We start from the raw sequence: 14,572 nt of genomic DNA, 5'->3' as shown, positions 1-14,572 counted from the left end.
GTAGGAAATGTCATTCATCAGACTCATAAAACAAATTTCTCTTTATTTATAGATTGTTTATCTTTGGGTCATTCTGAAAATGGCATGAAAGCCACTGCTTTAGAAAATGAGGAAAAGGTCTTCTAGGAGCCCATTAAAAATAGAAGGTGCTTATCACAAAAGCATAGCTGGGGTTTTTTCTTCCTATTGTATATTTTGGTTGACCTTTTTGGAGTTTTCGTGGATTTTGTTTGGATCAGATTGTATAAGATAGGAAACTATTAAGTGAATAGGAAAGTTACTATTACTTGATGGTTAGGAAAGCTTTATATATAAAGAACTTGGGCGGCTACAGTTACCTCTTCCCAGTTCTCCCTGCCTTATAATCTCATTACCAAAAAGATCTATATATTAATTTATTGTCAGAACAAAATACCACCTAGCTTTTGGTGCATAATCCTCAATGGATTTGTCCTTTGGGTCTCAGTGACTTTTGAGTTGGCAAATGCAGGTTACCTTTTTTAAGTTCATTGTCATATGAAGGAATATAGTTACTTTTAACATGATAAATAGCATCCAGTATGATTTTAATCTTTAAAATAACTATTTTAGTTTGTGTAAAGGTATTAAAGTTCTGAATTTAGTTGTTAATAACTTAAGAACTAAGGAAATTGTAATTTTTGAACCAAAATTTAAATGGCGGTACATTATGTTATCCAAAGAATAATTATGAGTTTTGCAGGTAGCTTTGACTTTCAAGGATATTGTCCAAACACTGTCAAAATATTCGGTGAATAGCAGAAATAATATGTTTTTTTAGAAAACTTACTCTTAAGTATCTACTATAAAGAACTTCAGCATTTCTGCTCTGAAGATTGCTCTTAACTATCTTTTTAAATCGTAATCAAAGTTTCTCAAGACTTAATGGTACAAAATGATTTCTTTTAAATTGACCCTATAATAAGTCCTTCAAGAAGCGAGTTGAAAAAATACTGACAAAAAGAACAGGTGAACATGATAAAACAAAAAATAACTCCATTTTTCTTTTGATTAGGAATTAAAACTACCATGTTTGTAATTTTTAATAATAAAAAATTACTGTCCTGAAATATTTTATTAGGATTATAGTAACACTTAAAATTGCTAATTTGATATATTTAATATACAAAATGCAGATCACAAAACCTTGATTCCCCCCCCCCCACAACAAGGTCATTCATCACAAACTCTCCCTGTCTCTTGTGCTTTTAGTTTTTAGTGATAACTTATGGTTGCCATGGTACAGGGTTTCTTTCTATTTATAGATCTTTCTTAGAGTTTATTGTTAATCATAAATTAAGTTTAATGGATTGCTCATTTTAAATTCAATTCTGTTTTCTCTCTTCTGTACTAAAACATAATAGCAGATGCCTTACCTTTGAGCTTCAGAGGAGGAATTGCCTCACAATAGAGACTTCCTTCCCATCCTGAAAGTTGCCCCTCTCCCTGATCAGTCAAGGAGGAGGGGGGACTAAGGGAGGCTCAGGTTAGGTTAGAATCAGCATGGACTGCCAAGTTTCCTCCTCCAGACAAGTGTCGTCCCTGTTTTAGTGCAGTGGAAGTACAGGACTGCGTGAACGGAGGGTAAATTTTGGGAGCTGTCTCTGCCCCTCGAGTTCTTCAGTATATTATCTGTGCTGTACAGATGATATGGAAATGATCTGTTCCCATAAGAGCTTGGTGTTTAATTAGCAACTCCCAATTTTGCAGACACTTTTCGCCCCAGCACCTAGGAAAGTGAACTCAAGAGGAGGGAAGAAAGATGGGTAGCAGGGTCCTGAGGAGCTTGCCCAAGTAGAACCCTGCTTCTTTTGCCCCGTCCCACACTGCACATGTGACCTTGGCTTGCAGGCGCTAGCTCCTGGCCTCAGACAGAGCATGGCACTGACATGGCTGAAAGTGGATTTGTGTGGTTATGTCACATGAGTGGTTTTATGTGTGTTAATAAGGAGTCATATTGAAGTAGTAGGTACTGTTTTATGTTGGAATGCTATTAGAACTACTGCAACAGTAGTTCCTTATATTTACTATTATAATTTTACCCCACAATAAAATTTAGTTGTGAAAATTGTTAACATGTGCATATGTATGTTGTATTTACGCCTAAAAATCCTATTTAGGAGAAGGTGGGGGCTTACAATACTATTTTTTTGTCTCAGCCTGTGTAAAGATTTTTTCTGAAATTACTGTGATTAGGAGAGTAAAAGTCTTGGTAACATATTTTTTCCCCAATTTTAGAAATTTTGTTGATTAAGACAAAAAAGGTTTTAATTTAGCATTTGTAATGTAAACTTAGCGCTAGAATTGGTGAAATTGACTTCGCGATTCAATTAAGGACACCTGGTTCTTGTGCCAGAACCAGATCTAGCGAGTCTGATAGGGGATTTCATTTCCCAGATACTGCGTTAGTTTTTGCAAGTGGAGACTTACGTGCTTTAACAGAATAGATGGAAACAGATATAATTACACATTTCTCTGCTCTTTTCAAAGCAGAACTTCTCAAAGGAACTATCTGTGCTTCTTTACTCCTGTTCTCTCTGCATCTCTTTCTCAGTCAGCCCTCACCCCCGCTCTGCACGGAGACTGCGTCTCTTGTCGTGGGGACCAGCCACCGCTGCCCAGTTCTGCAACTGCGCCCTCCTCTCCCTGGCATCACCTCCATGACTGTCACTGGTTAACCACTCCTGTTTCTTTCCACTGGCTCGTCCGTGGAGCCCCTCTGGCGTCTGTCTCCTTCACTGCTGGGCATCTTTGAGACCGCAGAATGCTTTGATCAAGGCCTGGGCTTCCTCTTCCCCTCCCCCAGTCCTGCCCAGTTTTATTTGGCCCCTCGTTTTAAACACCATCAGCAAGCACTGTCAGTTCTGCCTTCACGATTTCTAAATCCGTCCACTTCCTCCTCTTGTACAGACTGTTCTTCAGATCTAAAGATCAGAGCAGTGCTGGGAGTCTAGGCTCGCTTCCTAACTTGTCTTCTTCCTTCTCGACTTCTGCCCTCTATCATCCATTCTCCAAATAGTAGGAAGAGTTATTAAAAGCAAACTAACATTTTTCATCCATATAGGATCCAGAGTTACGAAACAAAAAGCAGAAATCTTGAATCATGTTCACTGCCTGGCCTACAACTCTCCTGGTAGGCTTCCGGTTGCATTTAGAGTACAGTCTGTATTTTGGTCCTATCTTCTATCAGCCCCGTCCCTGTGGTTGCTGCCCACATGCCCAGTGCCTCCAGCTGCGCTTGCCCCGTGCACACGTTCCAGGCTTTGCATGTGCCCGTCTTCTGTCTCCAGACACTTCTTCCTCTCTTCAGTTTGGTTAATTAGGCCCACGGAGGTTCGTTCACTTAGATGGGATATTCCCTGTTCAGAGTGGCTTCACAGCACCATTTGCCCGCATTGTTCCCCACCTCACTGGGCAGCCGCTCTGTCCCTACATTCTGTTTCATTTTTTCCATATCATGTGGTGTCTTCTGCAATGATTCACTACCTATATATTGTGTGTCTTCCCCCACTAGGATATGTTCCCAGGGGGCAAGAGAGGGCCTTGTCTGCTTTGCCCTCCACCTCTTAGAGCATTACCTAGCACGTCACAGGGCCTCAATAAGTCCTCTTGATTGAATGAAGAGATTTCTCTTTAAATTTACATAGAAAAGAGGATCTTTTTAAAAATTCTAAGTTACTTCCTTCCCTTTTCAAGTAGAAGATGTGAAAGCTCAGTAGACTTTGGCAATTAGCATTTTCAGTAATCCAGTATCAAGTTAAACTAAGAATACCAAATACCCTCAAATGGAGGGAAGTTTGTTCTTACCTCCTCTATTTTATTTTTTTAAGATTTCATTTTTAAGTAATCTCTACACCCAGTGTGGGGCTCAAACTCAACCGCAAGATCGAGAGTTGCGTGTTCCACCGACTGAGCCAGCCAGGTGCCCCTTACATCTTTATTTTAAAGGAGATTCAGAAGCATCAGTACTTTAAAGTTTGGGAGAAGATTCCTTTGATCACAGATTGGGATTTTTTTATGTTTTGTGGCCCTTAGGATCTGGAATATGTTGTAGTACAACTCAGGGCAGCCCGTGTTCCTGAGATACTCAGGTACTGAAGATGATTTTAAAATGTGTAAAATTAAGCATGTTAATCTGAGACTCTCTCCACCTTCATAGGATGTGATCCCTGTTCATTACTACCTAATACCTCCGCCAACAAAGACTAAGAATGGCAGCAAAGATAAAGAAAAAGATTCAGAAAAAGAGAAAGATTTAAAAGAAGAGTTCACTGAAGCATTACGAGATCTTAAAATTCAGTGGATGACAAAGTAAGTTTAACAGTGGGTGGTAAGGTTACAGGGGCTTTTATTTTAACCGCTTAACTCTGATTTGCTCTTGGAAGAGAATTTTACTGAAAAGCATTAAAACAATAAAAATCACTTTTTTGCCTGCCCTCCGGAGGGGATCGTCCTGTTATTTTCTCTGTAGTTGTGCAGGTTGCAGTGTGAATGGTGGTGTGTCCTAGTTTTCTAGTTACTGTTTGATTTTGGGCGTTTCTTAGGTCATTTAATAGTCCTTTAAAATGCCATTTTAATGACTATGTGGTATGCGGTCTTGTTGACGCAGTACAAGCCACTTAAATAGTCTCTTTGGCATCCACATTTCTAGCTTTTCTCCATGGTGCCGCGATGGACGTTTTTATACATGTAGTTTCTTTAAATATCCATCGGATCACATCTTAAAAGTATAATTATTGAATCTGTATTATTAACACGTAAAAAAATCACCTTGAGATGTTCTGCCAGATTGCCTTCTAGAGGGAATGTCACAGTTCCTACTCCCTTCAGTGGCCTACGGCCGAGCCTGTTACGCCATGGAACTGAAAACAAAGCCTTGCTGCTAGAGGGCGAGAAAAGAAAAGGCCTTAATTTGCATTTGGTGGTCTTAAATTGCATTTCTTAAGTTATGAAATTTGAGGGTTTGAACGCTGTCATTGCATTCTTCATGTGGTGCCGTCAGTGGAGCATGTTCTGTACTGGTTTTCTGTTGGGACAGCAGAGTTTTCTTGTAACTTTTTCACATAAAAGATATTAACGCTTTGCTGTACTTGTACACACTTTTCCCCCCGCTTATTTTTTTACTTTTAGCTTACTTTTTACATAGTAGAAGTTTATTCTCTCTAGTCCGATGGATTGCTTTTCCCCTTTGTGTCATGCAGTATTTCTCTGACCACTGCTCTCCTCTGGGAGTCCTCATTAGCTGCACGTGCGCGTCCTCATGGTCCTCAGCTCTTCTAGAGAACAGACGTCATCATGTCGTGAAAATAATTCCCAGGGACTGAACAGTGACAGGGTCCGTCTGCATTCAGACTTAAACCTTTCCACTTGAAACTAGACTGCGTCTCCACCAGAAGTCAAAGTCTGTAAGTCAGTCTCTGGCTGATTGTAAGATGTTGTAAACAGTTGAAAATACATTGTAAATCTTCAAAAGCGAAATGGCAGAGATTGACTTCTGGCACAGAAGCGTGAGGAGTCCCAGGAACCCAATCCCCCTGGAAACTGGTGAAAATCCTTTTTTAAAAATCAGCCTTTTAAAACCTCTGGAGATGATCGTAAGGGCATACAGCAAAGGATGAAGAAAGATCTATTCAAGAACATCTATAGTTGGGGAAGAAAGTGAGAATCTGTGGTACTTGAGCCCAGGCCACTCCCTGCTTCCGCACCGCCAGCTCAGGGACACGGTTCCTCGAATCCAGGCCACTTGCAGCCAGGAATACAGGCTCTTAGACAGGGGACTCTCCTCCTGGGAGAAGCGCTGAGGTGGAGTGATGAGCCAGTGCCCGGGGGGGGGGGGGGGGGGAAAGCAGAGGGCCTGCCTTAGGTGTGGTGCTGCTGAGAACACTGGGGCCCCCCCAGCCCAGCCCAGGGAGTGGTGGTTTCAGGGCAGGCAAGGCAAGCCAGGAAGACCCCGGACTTCTGCTCCCCCTCACCCATTTAGTCAGCTTTATTCAGCTTCCCCATTCAAGAACGCAGAACGTCTCTTCATTCATCCAAGACTTCAGATTTTTCAGAAAAGTTTACATTTTTCTTATACATTTTGGACATTTCTAGATCTTCTCATCTTTCTTGCTATATGAATGTTTTTTCCTCCTCTTTATACATCTATACCTAGCATGTATGAAAACTTGATTCTTACAGTTGGTTTTTCTAGGTTAAGCATATTTATACTACCTGCAAATAATGATAATCCTCAGTAATGATACTTTTGTTTCAGATTGATGGCTTATGTTATGGACTGGAACTTCAAAGCAGTGTTAAATAATAAGGAAGACAGAAATTGTTTTCTTTCTAAAAGAAGCAAAATATAATGTTTCTCTCTTTCTTATATACGTAGGCTGGATTCTAGTGACATTTATAATGAATTGAAAGAAACATATCCTAATTATCTTCCTCTGTATGTTGCAAGACTTCATCAGTTGGATGCTGAAAAGGTCGGACATGTTCATTCTTAATATGAGTATTTCATTTTGTTTGTAACATTAGATTGTTTATACGTTGAATAAAAATGCAGCCTCGTATTTGTCTTGTGTTCTTGCCAAATACAAACATGTTTCTACAAATTGAATGTTCTATTAACTTTTTTTAATTTTATTATGTTAATCAGCATACATCACATCATTAGTTTTTGATGTAGTGTTCCATGATTCATTGTTTGCTCCATTCAATACGTGCCCTCTTTTTAATACCCATCCCCCGGCTAACCCATCCCCCACCCCTTCCCCTGTAGAACCCTCAGTTTGTTTCTCAGATATTAACTATTTTCATTAAGGTAATTACAGGACTTCGCCATTACTATGAGTTCAGCTTAGAATTCCTGCTCATATTTTTGGTCAGTGGGAGGACTAGTAGGAAAGATATCCTGAGGGTTGCTTTTCTGACATTCACCTCCAGGGCAGGGGTCCTGGCCTGCTGCAGATCTAAATACCTGCAGCAAACAAAGAACTCCTACTTCGCATTAACTTTGTTACTGATGCTAATTTTTAAGAATTGGCCATAGTTCCAAACTGTCTTAACAGTTCTCGTTGATAATGTTGGCCAGTAGGAAAGTGCTAGCCATAAACAATTAAAAATTATCAGGGGTTCAGAGTGAACTTGAAGGTGTTGAAAGGAGACCTCTAAGACTCACGAGAGGAGCAAATTACGAAGAGCACCACGAGCACCATGGTGATTGTAGTTAGACTCTGTTGGGTCTATTCTTGTTTCCTCTCATCTTTGTGGTTTTAATAATAAACTAGGAAGAATGTTCATCAGCAGGTGCTTTTTTCCTTTCTGTTTTCATGTGGTGTGCGACTGGAGTAACCTAGCCAGTTGTGTTTCTAAGATGCCCAGAAAAGGAGTTCCCTTGGTAGAAAACACTACATTTCTGTGAACCCTTTATCTTGCTTACCCTCACCACCTAATGTCAGTGAGGAATGTGTCTTGGGTATCCCCCATCTGAGCGCAGGTCCACCTTGCTGACATCGTGGCAGTCACAGTGCGGGCGGCACAGAGCCCCCTGGGCTCCGAGTCGGCTGCCCAGCCCCCTCGCGCTGGAGCTGTGACTCTCGCGGTTAGGAGGACAGAAGTGAAGGTACTTTGGTGTACTCACTGATGCATCCATTTCTTTCTTCTTCCTCTTTTTCCTCCCTAGGAACGGATGAAAAGACTTAATGAAATTGTTGAAGCTGCAGATGCTGTTATTTCTCACATAGATCAAACGGCCCTAGCAGTTTATATGGCAATGAAGACTGACCCCAGGCCCGATGCAGCTACTATAAAAAAGTACCTAACCAGTAAATAATCTTTCTTGCATCTCATTTCTTAGTTACTTTTTAAAATTAATGAGAATATTCTTCTTTTCTGATATTTGTTATGTCCCTAGAGTTAATCAGTATGTGGATATTCCGCCCTTAGATATTTCGTCATAATTTTCTTCAGTCGTTTGAGATTAAGCAAAAGAAAAGGGGTTTGCTTTCTCTGCTGTTAGGTGCTGTTGTGGTGGAGAGACTTGAGTAGCTGTGATCAAACAGTCGTGCCACTTGGGGATTTGTGGGAACTGGACATACGGAGAAGGCAAAAAAGATTAATTTCTAAGTGTTCATTGACCAATAGCATGAAAAGCCCAGATTTAGTTTGTAATGCCTGGTAACACAAATAAGGTCAGGTTGAAACTGTCACCTAGCAACTTGAATTAGGAACTGGTGTAACAGTATCACACGGGGTGAAGGGAAGGGGGTTTATGGTTTAGCTTTAAGAAACCCAGTGCAACACGTGAAACAGGTGTCGCTCGGTGGTGGTGCCTGAGTGTGTGGCTCCCGCACGCAGTGTGATCGTCCCTCAGCCTCCGGAGCCTCCGCCTTCCTTGAATTCTCAGGACCATTTTGTGGGAGCTCTTCCGATATCAGCTTTCCCTCCCTCATTTTGGTTTATTTTCACCCGGAGGTCATTACCTGTGAGGGTACAAATATCGCCTCCTCCTAGAGCTGTTACGGTGACTCCCTCAGCTTCAGTCACATTACTGCTTTCTCTCTGAAGTTCTTGATTCTAAACTGCTAGAACTCTGGGTATTATGTTGTTTGTACTAATACTACAGTTTTTATAAGTCTACAAGTGGTAGTTTTCAAGCAGAATAAAAATTATTCAAATTAGGTTGTTGGCATGATCTGCACCCTTCCCCACCTTCTAAAGGAAAAATCTCAGACATGGCTGTTTTGTCATTGGCCATTTGTGAAGTGCCAGTTATGTACAAGGAATTATTTGAGATATTTTGAATACCTTATCTCATTTAAACTTCATCTTCTAAATAACATACCAAGTAGGGGCGTTTTTACCCCGTATCTGCCGAAGAGCAAGCAGGCTCGGAGCAGGCACGGCCGGCCTAGGGTGCCAGTGCTGGAGACGGGAGAGCCGGATTCACGCTGGGGCTCTCCAGGCTGGGTCTTTCATTTCTTGATAAGCAGCCCCTTGCATTCCTGCCCATCTTGAGAAGATTCATACGCCTCATTTCTTTCTCATAGAAAAATAGGGCGTCCGCCTTGCCCATCTTCCTGCTTCCTTTCTGTGTCGGGGGGGCGGGGACCCCTCTCCGAGGCCGACCTTTGTGTCTCGGCCTGAGTCCTCCCCTCCCATCTCCTTTGTAGCTGCCCTCCGCTGACAAGCCCCTTTCTCCGGGTCTTCAGGGTCTACGCCTCAGCCAACAGTCATATATCTGGATGGCCCCTGTCCCCTCTGGGGCCCCTGGGTTCTGGCTGGAGTAGTCTACACTGCACTTACTTCCTGAATTCCATTCCATGTTAACCCTGTTGCCGGAGAAGTCTGGGCTGGATCGCCCGTGGGAAACTCATTGTGGGAAACCGTGGCCCCTCTGAGGCTGCCTTGACCTCACTGTGGCCTCTGCTAATAGCTGCCCCCATCCCTTCTAGCATCTGTTATTTCTTAGTTTGTGAAAGTGGTGTCCTCTCTTCAGACTCACGTGTCTAGGAAATAATGTTTGAAACTTCAGTTAATATGAAGGTCCATTTAGCCCTGCTGCTATTTTGGCCTGTCTTTCCTAGGTCTTCCTGTCCACAGAGGAAACTCTTAATTCCAGGTTAAAGTGAGTCACAGACCAAGACTAGCTGTGTTTTCAATCTTACTAGTCCTCTGATGCAGAAGGTGAAGGTACTAGCTCGGATGTGATTAAGAGTTATGGTAAATATTTTAAATTGTGAAAGCCTGTAGGGAGGAGAGCTGATTTCATTTGAAATGGAGTGGAGAAAGCCTTGTGGATCAAGTATTTGATCTGAGCTGATCCGTTCTGAGTTAGATGAGGGTAGGGAAGGAATGTTCCAAATATGTGGAGTTATTGGGTTGTTGGGTCTGGCAGGTAGTTTAATCGAGGACTGGCACGTACAGCACACCTGTGTCACCCCCTAAGTTCTGCGTCCTTCCAGCCCTTCTGTGGGCAGCCAGGACCAATCAGCACTGCCATGGATGGTCAGACCCGCCTTGCCAATCCAGTTCTGTTCCAAGGCCCCCTTCTTCACAAAATGGGGACAATAATTGTGTCCAACTCCTGGGGTTGCTGTAAAGCATAAATGAAATACCGGTGTAAGACATTTCAGAAGGTGACTGGCATCGAAAAGGTGGGATGGGGGGGCGGCGCTCAGTAAATGAGAAGCTCTGTACGTGTCCTTCAATTCAGAAGTCCTTTTGTGCCTGAGTCCAGAGTAACCAAGCAGTTCCCTGACACGTTTCCCCAAAAAGAGTGAAAGTTAGTTCTTTTAAGCTTCGAAACTCTGCTGAAAGTCCTAGGCATCTTTTTTTCCCTAATTTTATCTGTTGCAAACATATTAAGATGGTAACTTTGTTGGGTTGTAACAAGTTGTTTTCTCATTTTCACTATCTTTTGCACTAATTGTTGATTTTTGTAGCACCAGCAGATTTCGTAGGTCGCACATCCCACTCCTGAGTCCCTCGGAATCATTCTTGCTGTTAGACAGTCTGTTTCCATGTCTGAGTGCCCTGTGGGCACCTGCTCAGCACTTTTAATCCTCATTTTCTTCACACACGTGGGACATGAGTTGGACAAAATGCCTCAGACAAGCAAGTGTCCTAAAGACTACCGCTGTCCCCTGGAGTGTAGGTCATTACTGTATTTCATTCAGCAACGATTTATTGAGTTTCTGTCCTATGCCAGGCATTGTCTGGGCACTTGGAACACATCAGAACAACCCAGGTGCCTGGCCTACAGCAAGGCAATTTTACGGTAGTGATTAAGAGCAGGGATTCTAGAAGCAGACTCTTAAGTAGCTTCAAGTCCTGGATCTGCTCCTTCCTAACTTTTGGACCTTGAACAGATCTCTGTGTGCCTCAACTTCCTCCTTTGCAAAATGGGGATAATTAATAGTATCTTACTCATAGAATTGTTTTGACTGTAAGTGAGTTAATATGCGAAAGTGCTAAAGCAGTTTGCTGGCATAGAGGAAGCATTTTACAGTGTGTGCTCTATTTATAAATGAAAGTTAAGTTCAGCGCTGAAAGAACTTCTGTACTTTGGTACATAAATGTGTGATGATTGCTATTTATAAGAAATCTAAATACCTAAAAGATGCTCTTCTGATGTAGAGTTACTTAGGTGACGGAATTTAGAGCTGAACAGACTTTCACTTCTTTTGCTTTATGGCATTCTGTTTCAACCAAATACAGCTATCCTAACTCATTTAATCTGTATGTATAATGTAGTGGCTTATTTGATGTTTATTAAAAATAAGGAATCTTATTTGATGTATAATAATATTTCTGCGTTGTAAATCTAACGCGAAGAATGCATGAGCTTATTAGTTTCAGACAAGTCTGTACTTTTTAAGGAATTTTACTGATCTGCGCATTGTTTTTTGATTTGGCGCACAGTGATATGGACAAACAGAAATCTACCCTCGTGGATGCCCTTTGTAGAAAAGGATGTGCCCTAGCCGACCATCTTCTTCATGCACAAGATCAAGACGGGGCTGTTTCAAATGATACTGAAGGAAGAGAGGAGGAAAGAGAAAATACTCTGGATTCTGTGATGGAAACTTTTTGGGAAACTACAAAATGGACTGATCTTTTTGACAATAAGGTAATCTTTGTGCTTCTTGCGCTGGCAAGTTCTTGGGGGCTACTTCACAAACCTCCCTTGTGCCCCATTGCCTGCTCTTTACTGTTTCCCAGCTCCGTGGCCAGAAGAGGAAGAAAATATATGGAGTGTGGCTAAGCTGGGCTCTGAAGAAGACATTGTGTTTAGTGAGACCTCCTTTGTCTTATCTGTTTTAGAACCATTTTCCTATCATTTGCTCTATCTGCACAGTGGGGGCTCTTTAGCCAAACTAATTTGGAAAGCAGTTTGAGAATGTGCCTTTTGGTTAAGCCAGTTAGGTATGAAGCTACAATTAAGAACATCTAGAAATTGTGTTTCTGCCTTCCCATATCTGTTTCTGTACTGATTTGTCAGGGATGGAAGGGGGGTGGGCATTCTGTTTACCTTAGATGTTATTTTTTCTCAGAGCTCTTTGACTTTTAAATAATTATCATCTGGATTTATAGCTCATCAGTTTTAAGACCGAGTTAAGAAAAAGTAACATTGACGAACTTTTTGGATTTGGGTTATAAAAACATGTTAAATCTCGTAGCTCTCTACTATAATTCTTACAGTAGGGATTATATAATTACAAGTTTTTGTCAATCTTCCTTTCTTCTGAAGATAAAGAAAAATAAAGTAAATGAAATCAGTAAAATTCTCCTAACCCAGCACAAGCCATTGGTCTTGTTTTACTGGACAGATGCTTGTTTTCTAGATAAACTACGGTAATTTGTAGTAAAGACCTCTGAGAAAGGAGAGAAAAAGTTTCTTAAATGCTTGAGGCTTTCCCACCACAGTGGGAAAGTCGTGCTCATGCTGAAGGAAGGGAGTTAGAGTCAGGAAGCTGAAGGGGTCAGTGTGGCACCAGAGGGTGAGAATTTGGATCTGGAATCAGACCCGGGAGTTCGAATCCCCCTTCTGCCATTTTTATGTGTATGACCCTAGGCAAGTTACTGAATTCTGATGTCTCAGTTTCTTCCCTGATGAATGAGGAGAGTGACACCTCACACAATTTCTGGTGAATGAAGGTTAAGTACAGGGACTGACCGGAGCAGTATTTGCTGCCGTTACTAACACATGACTGGCGCGTGTTTGCTGCTCGCCTAGTGCTGGGCTTGCTGCGTGAAACAGAGGAATGAGGGCCAGGGGGGTAAATGCTGGACTGCGCAGCGCAGCAAAACTGTCAGAAACAATCCCGTCTGCCATAGTACCAGCACCATACCAGGGGCCATGCATTGTGTTACCTGTCCGTTTACACTTTGCTTGGCTCTAGAGTACAAATAAATGTGATAGGATTCCTTTCTTTAAGGTCATCCTCTACGTTCTAAAAGTGGAGACCAAAAATATGAATAAATGCTTACAAGTATAATTGACAGATGCACTAATTAAAGGTACAAACTTACACAAAAGGAATTAATTGAAAGTAAGAGTACGTTTGTACAATATAGTTTATTTCTTTATTTATTTATTTATTTTACTTTATCCCCTTTTGCAGTTTTGGTAATTTATAATGACTCTTTATAGTTTTGTACTTCTATCCTTATTTGCATTTTTGTGATCATTTATGTTAGCTCCCCTTTGCATGAAGAGGTGTTTTGATGTAGATTCCAAGAGCTAGTGATTTATCACAGTTTAATTTTTTCCCCCCAAATAAGTTGTTTTGTGGAATATTCAACTTTTGTTCTTTCAAGACATCTTTGAAATTTGCTTGATGTCAAATGTTCATTTTAAAAGCTGCACTTCTGTTAAGGCCTTAATTTTTTCATTATTAAAGCTATAAGCCATAAAATGTAAATATTTCATAGATAAGCCTTATCTTGTTTTACATTATAGGTTTTAACATTTGCATACAAGCATGCATTAGTACATAAATTGTATGGGAGAGGCCTTAAATTTGCAACTAAACTTGTGGAAGAAAAACCAACAAAAGAAAACTGGAAAAATTGTATTCAAGTAAGTGGTATTAAATTGTCACTGTTAAGTGTCACCTCAGTATCGCATAGTGACCAGATGGCGAAGAGCCTTGTGGTAGTGATTTAGTGATACTGACCTTATCGTGACTGATTACTGCTCTCGTTCATGCAATGTGAACTATAAAATAAAAGCATGAGAGACAGCCAGTAAGCTCACTACCTTTTTTAAACTTTTCTTATTATTAAACTTTTAAAACTCCTGTGCAAGTTAATTGTCAAGTGTAAAAATTAATGGGCTTCTCAGAAATCATCGTAGCCCCGTCTTGTCTCTGGACACGCGCGGTGGTTTGTGCCTAAAGGGCATATGAGGTGGGGTGGGCAGCTTGGTCGTGCCAAATGTGGCCAAGGTCTGGTCTCTGTGTTGAAGGTATTCTTTGGATACAAAACTAATCAGTGAGTTCCTGGGGAAATTTTTTATAATTAGAGTAAACTATAGGTTATCTTCCCTCTTAGACCTTTTCTGTGTACCTTTACTGGTCAGTCCAAATTGTAAGACATTTTAAATTAGCATCTTCAGATCTTTGAATAGGTTAAGAGAACTCTTTATGGGACTGACCGTTATTGTGTGCAGTGTGATTCTCATCCCCGTCCACTCTGATCTGTGAGCTCCTGCTTCGGTAAAGCCAGTGACTGGCCCGCATGTTCACATCAGGGGATTTGTAACTTGTGTCCCCTCCACTCTGCTCCTGTACTGTCTCTTCTCCACACCACCGCTGGAAAAGATAGCTTTCGACACCTCCCGGTGAAGCCCCATCACATTTAGGATAAAATCCTGACTCCTTCCTGTGGCCTGTAAGGCCCCGGGTAATCTGGTTCCTGCCTTCCTTCCCAGCCGCATCCCTTGCCAATACTTCCCGGATTGGCTCTGCTTCCCTCACACTTGCCTCCTCTGCTTTTGACTGCAACAGCGACCACGCCCCTTCCCGCCCCTTCCCGCCCCTTCCCGCCCCTTCCCGCCCCT

At 41.6% G+C, this 14,572-nt stretch overlaps 1 protein-coding gene across 5 annotated transcripts in view; it reads left to right on the top strand.

Moving 5' to 3' along the window:
* The window catches only part of TPP2 (tripeptidyl peptidase 2), a 69,907-nt gene that overhangs the window by 53,673 nt on the left and 1,662 nt on the right, over window positions 1-14,572 (top strand). For 2 of the 5 annotated variants that reach the window (XM_073894327.1, XM_073894326.1), the window contains 6 exons: window positions 4,178-4,329; window positions 6,395-6,491; window positions 7,691-7,821; window positions 11,431-11,638; window positions 11,731-11,802; window positions 13,472-13,591. In XM_073894327.1, the coding sequence (XP_073750428.1) occupies window positions 4,178-4,329; window positions 6,395-6,491; window positions 7,691-7,821; window positions 11,431-11,638; window positions 11,731-11,802; window positions 13,472-13,591 (780 nt within the window). Of the gene's footprint in view, window positions 1-4,177; window positions 4,330-6,394; window positions 6,492-7,690; window positions 7,833-11,430; window positions 11,639-11,730; window positions 11,803-13,471; window positions 13,592-14,572 lie in introns of those variants that run through there. The other 3 variants (XM_025874629.2, XM_025874628.1, XM_073894329.1) reach the window with 2 other exon arrangements.

The sequence above is a fragment of the Callorhinus ursinus genome, unplaced genomic scaffold (assembly GCF_003265705.2).
Source record: "Callorhinus ursinus isolate GAN/ISIS: 27379988/994484 unplaced genomic scaffold, GSC_fseal_2.0 scaffold7, whole genome shotgun sequence".
Lineage (NCBI taxonomy): Eukaryota > Metazoa > Chordata > Mammalia > Carnivora > Otariidae > Callorhinus > Callorhinus ursinus.
This window is presented reverse-complemented; position numbering and strand designations above follow the sequence as displayed.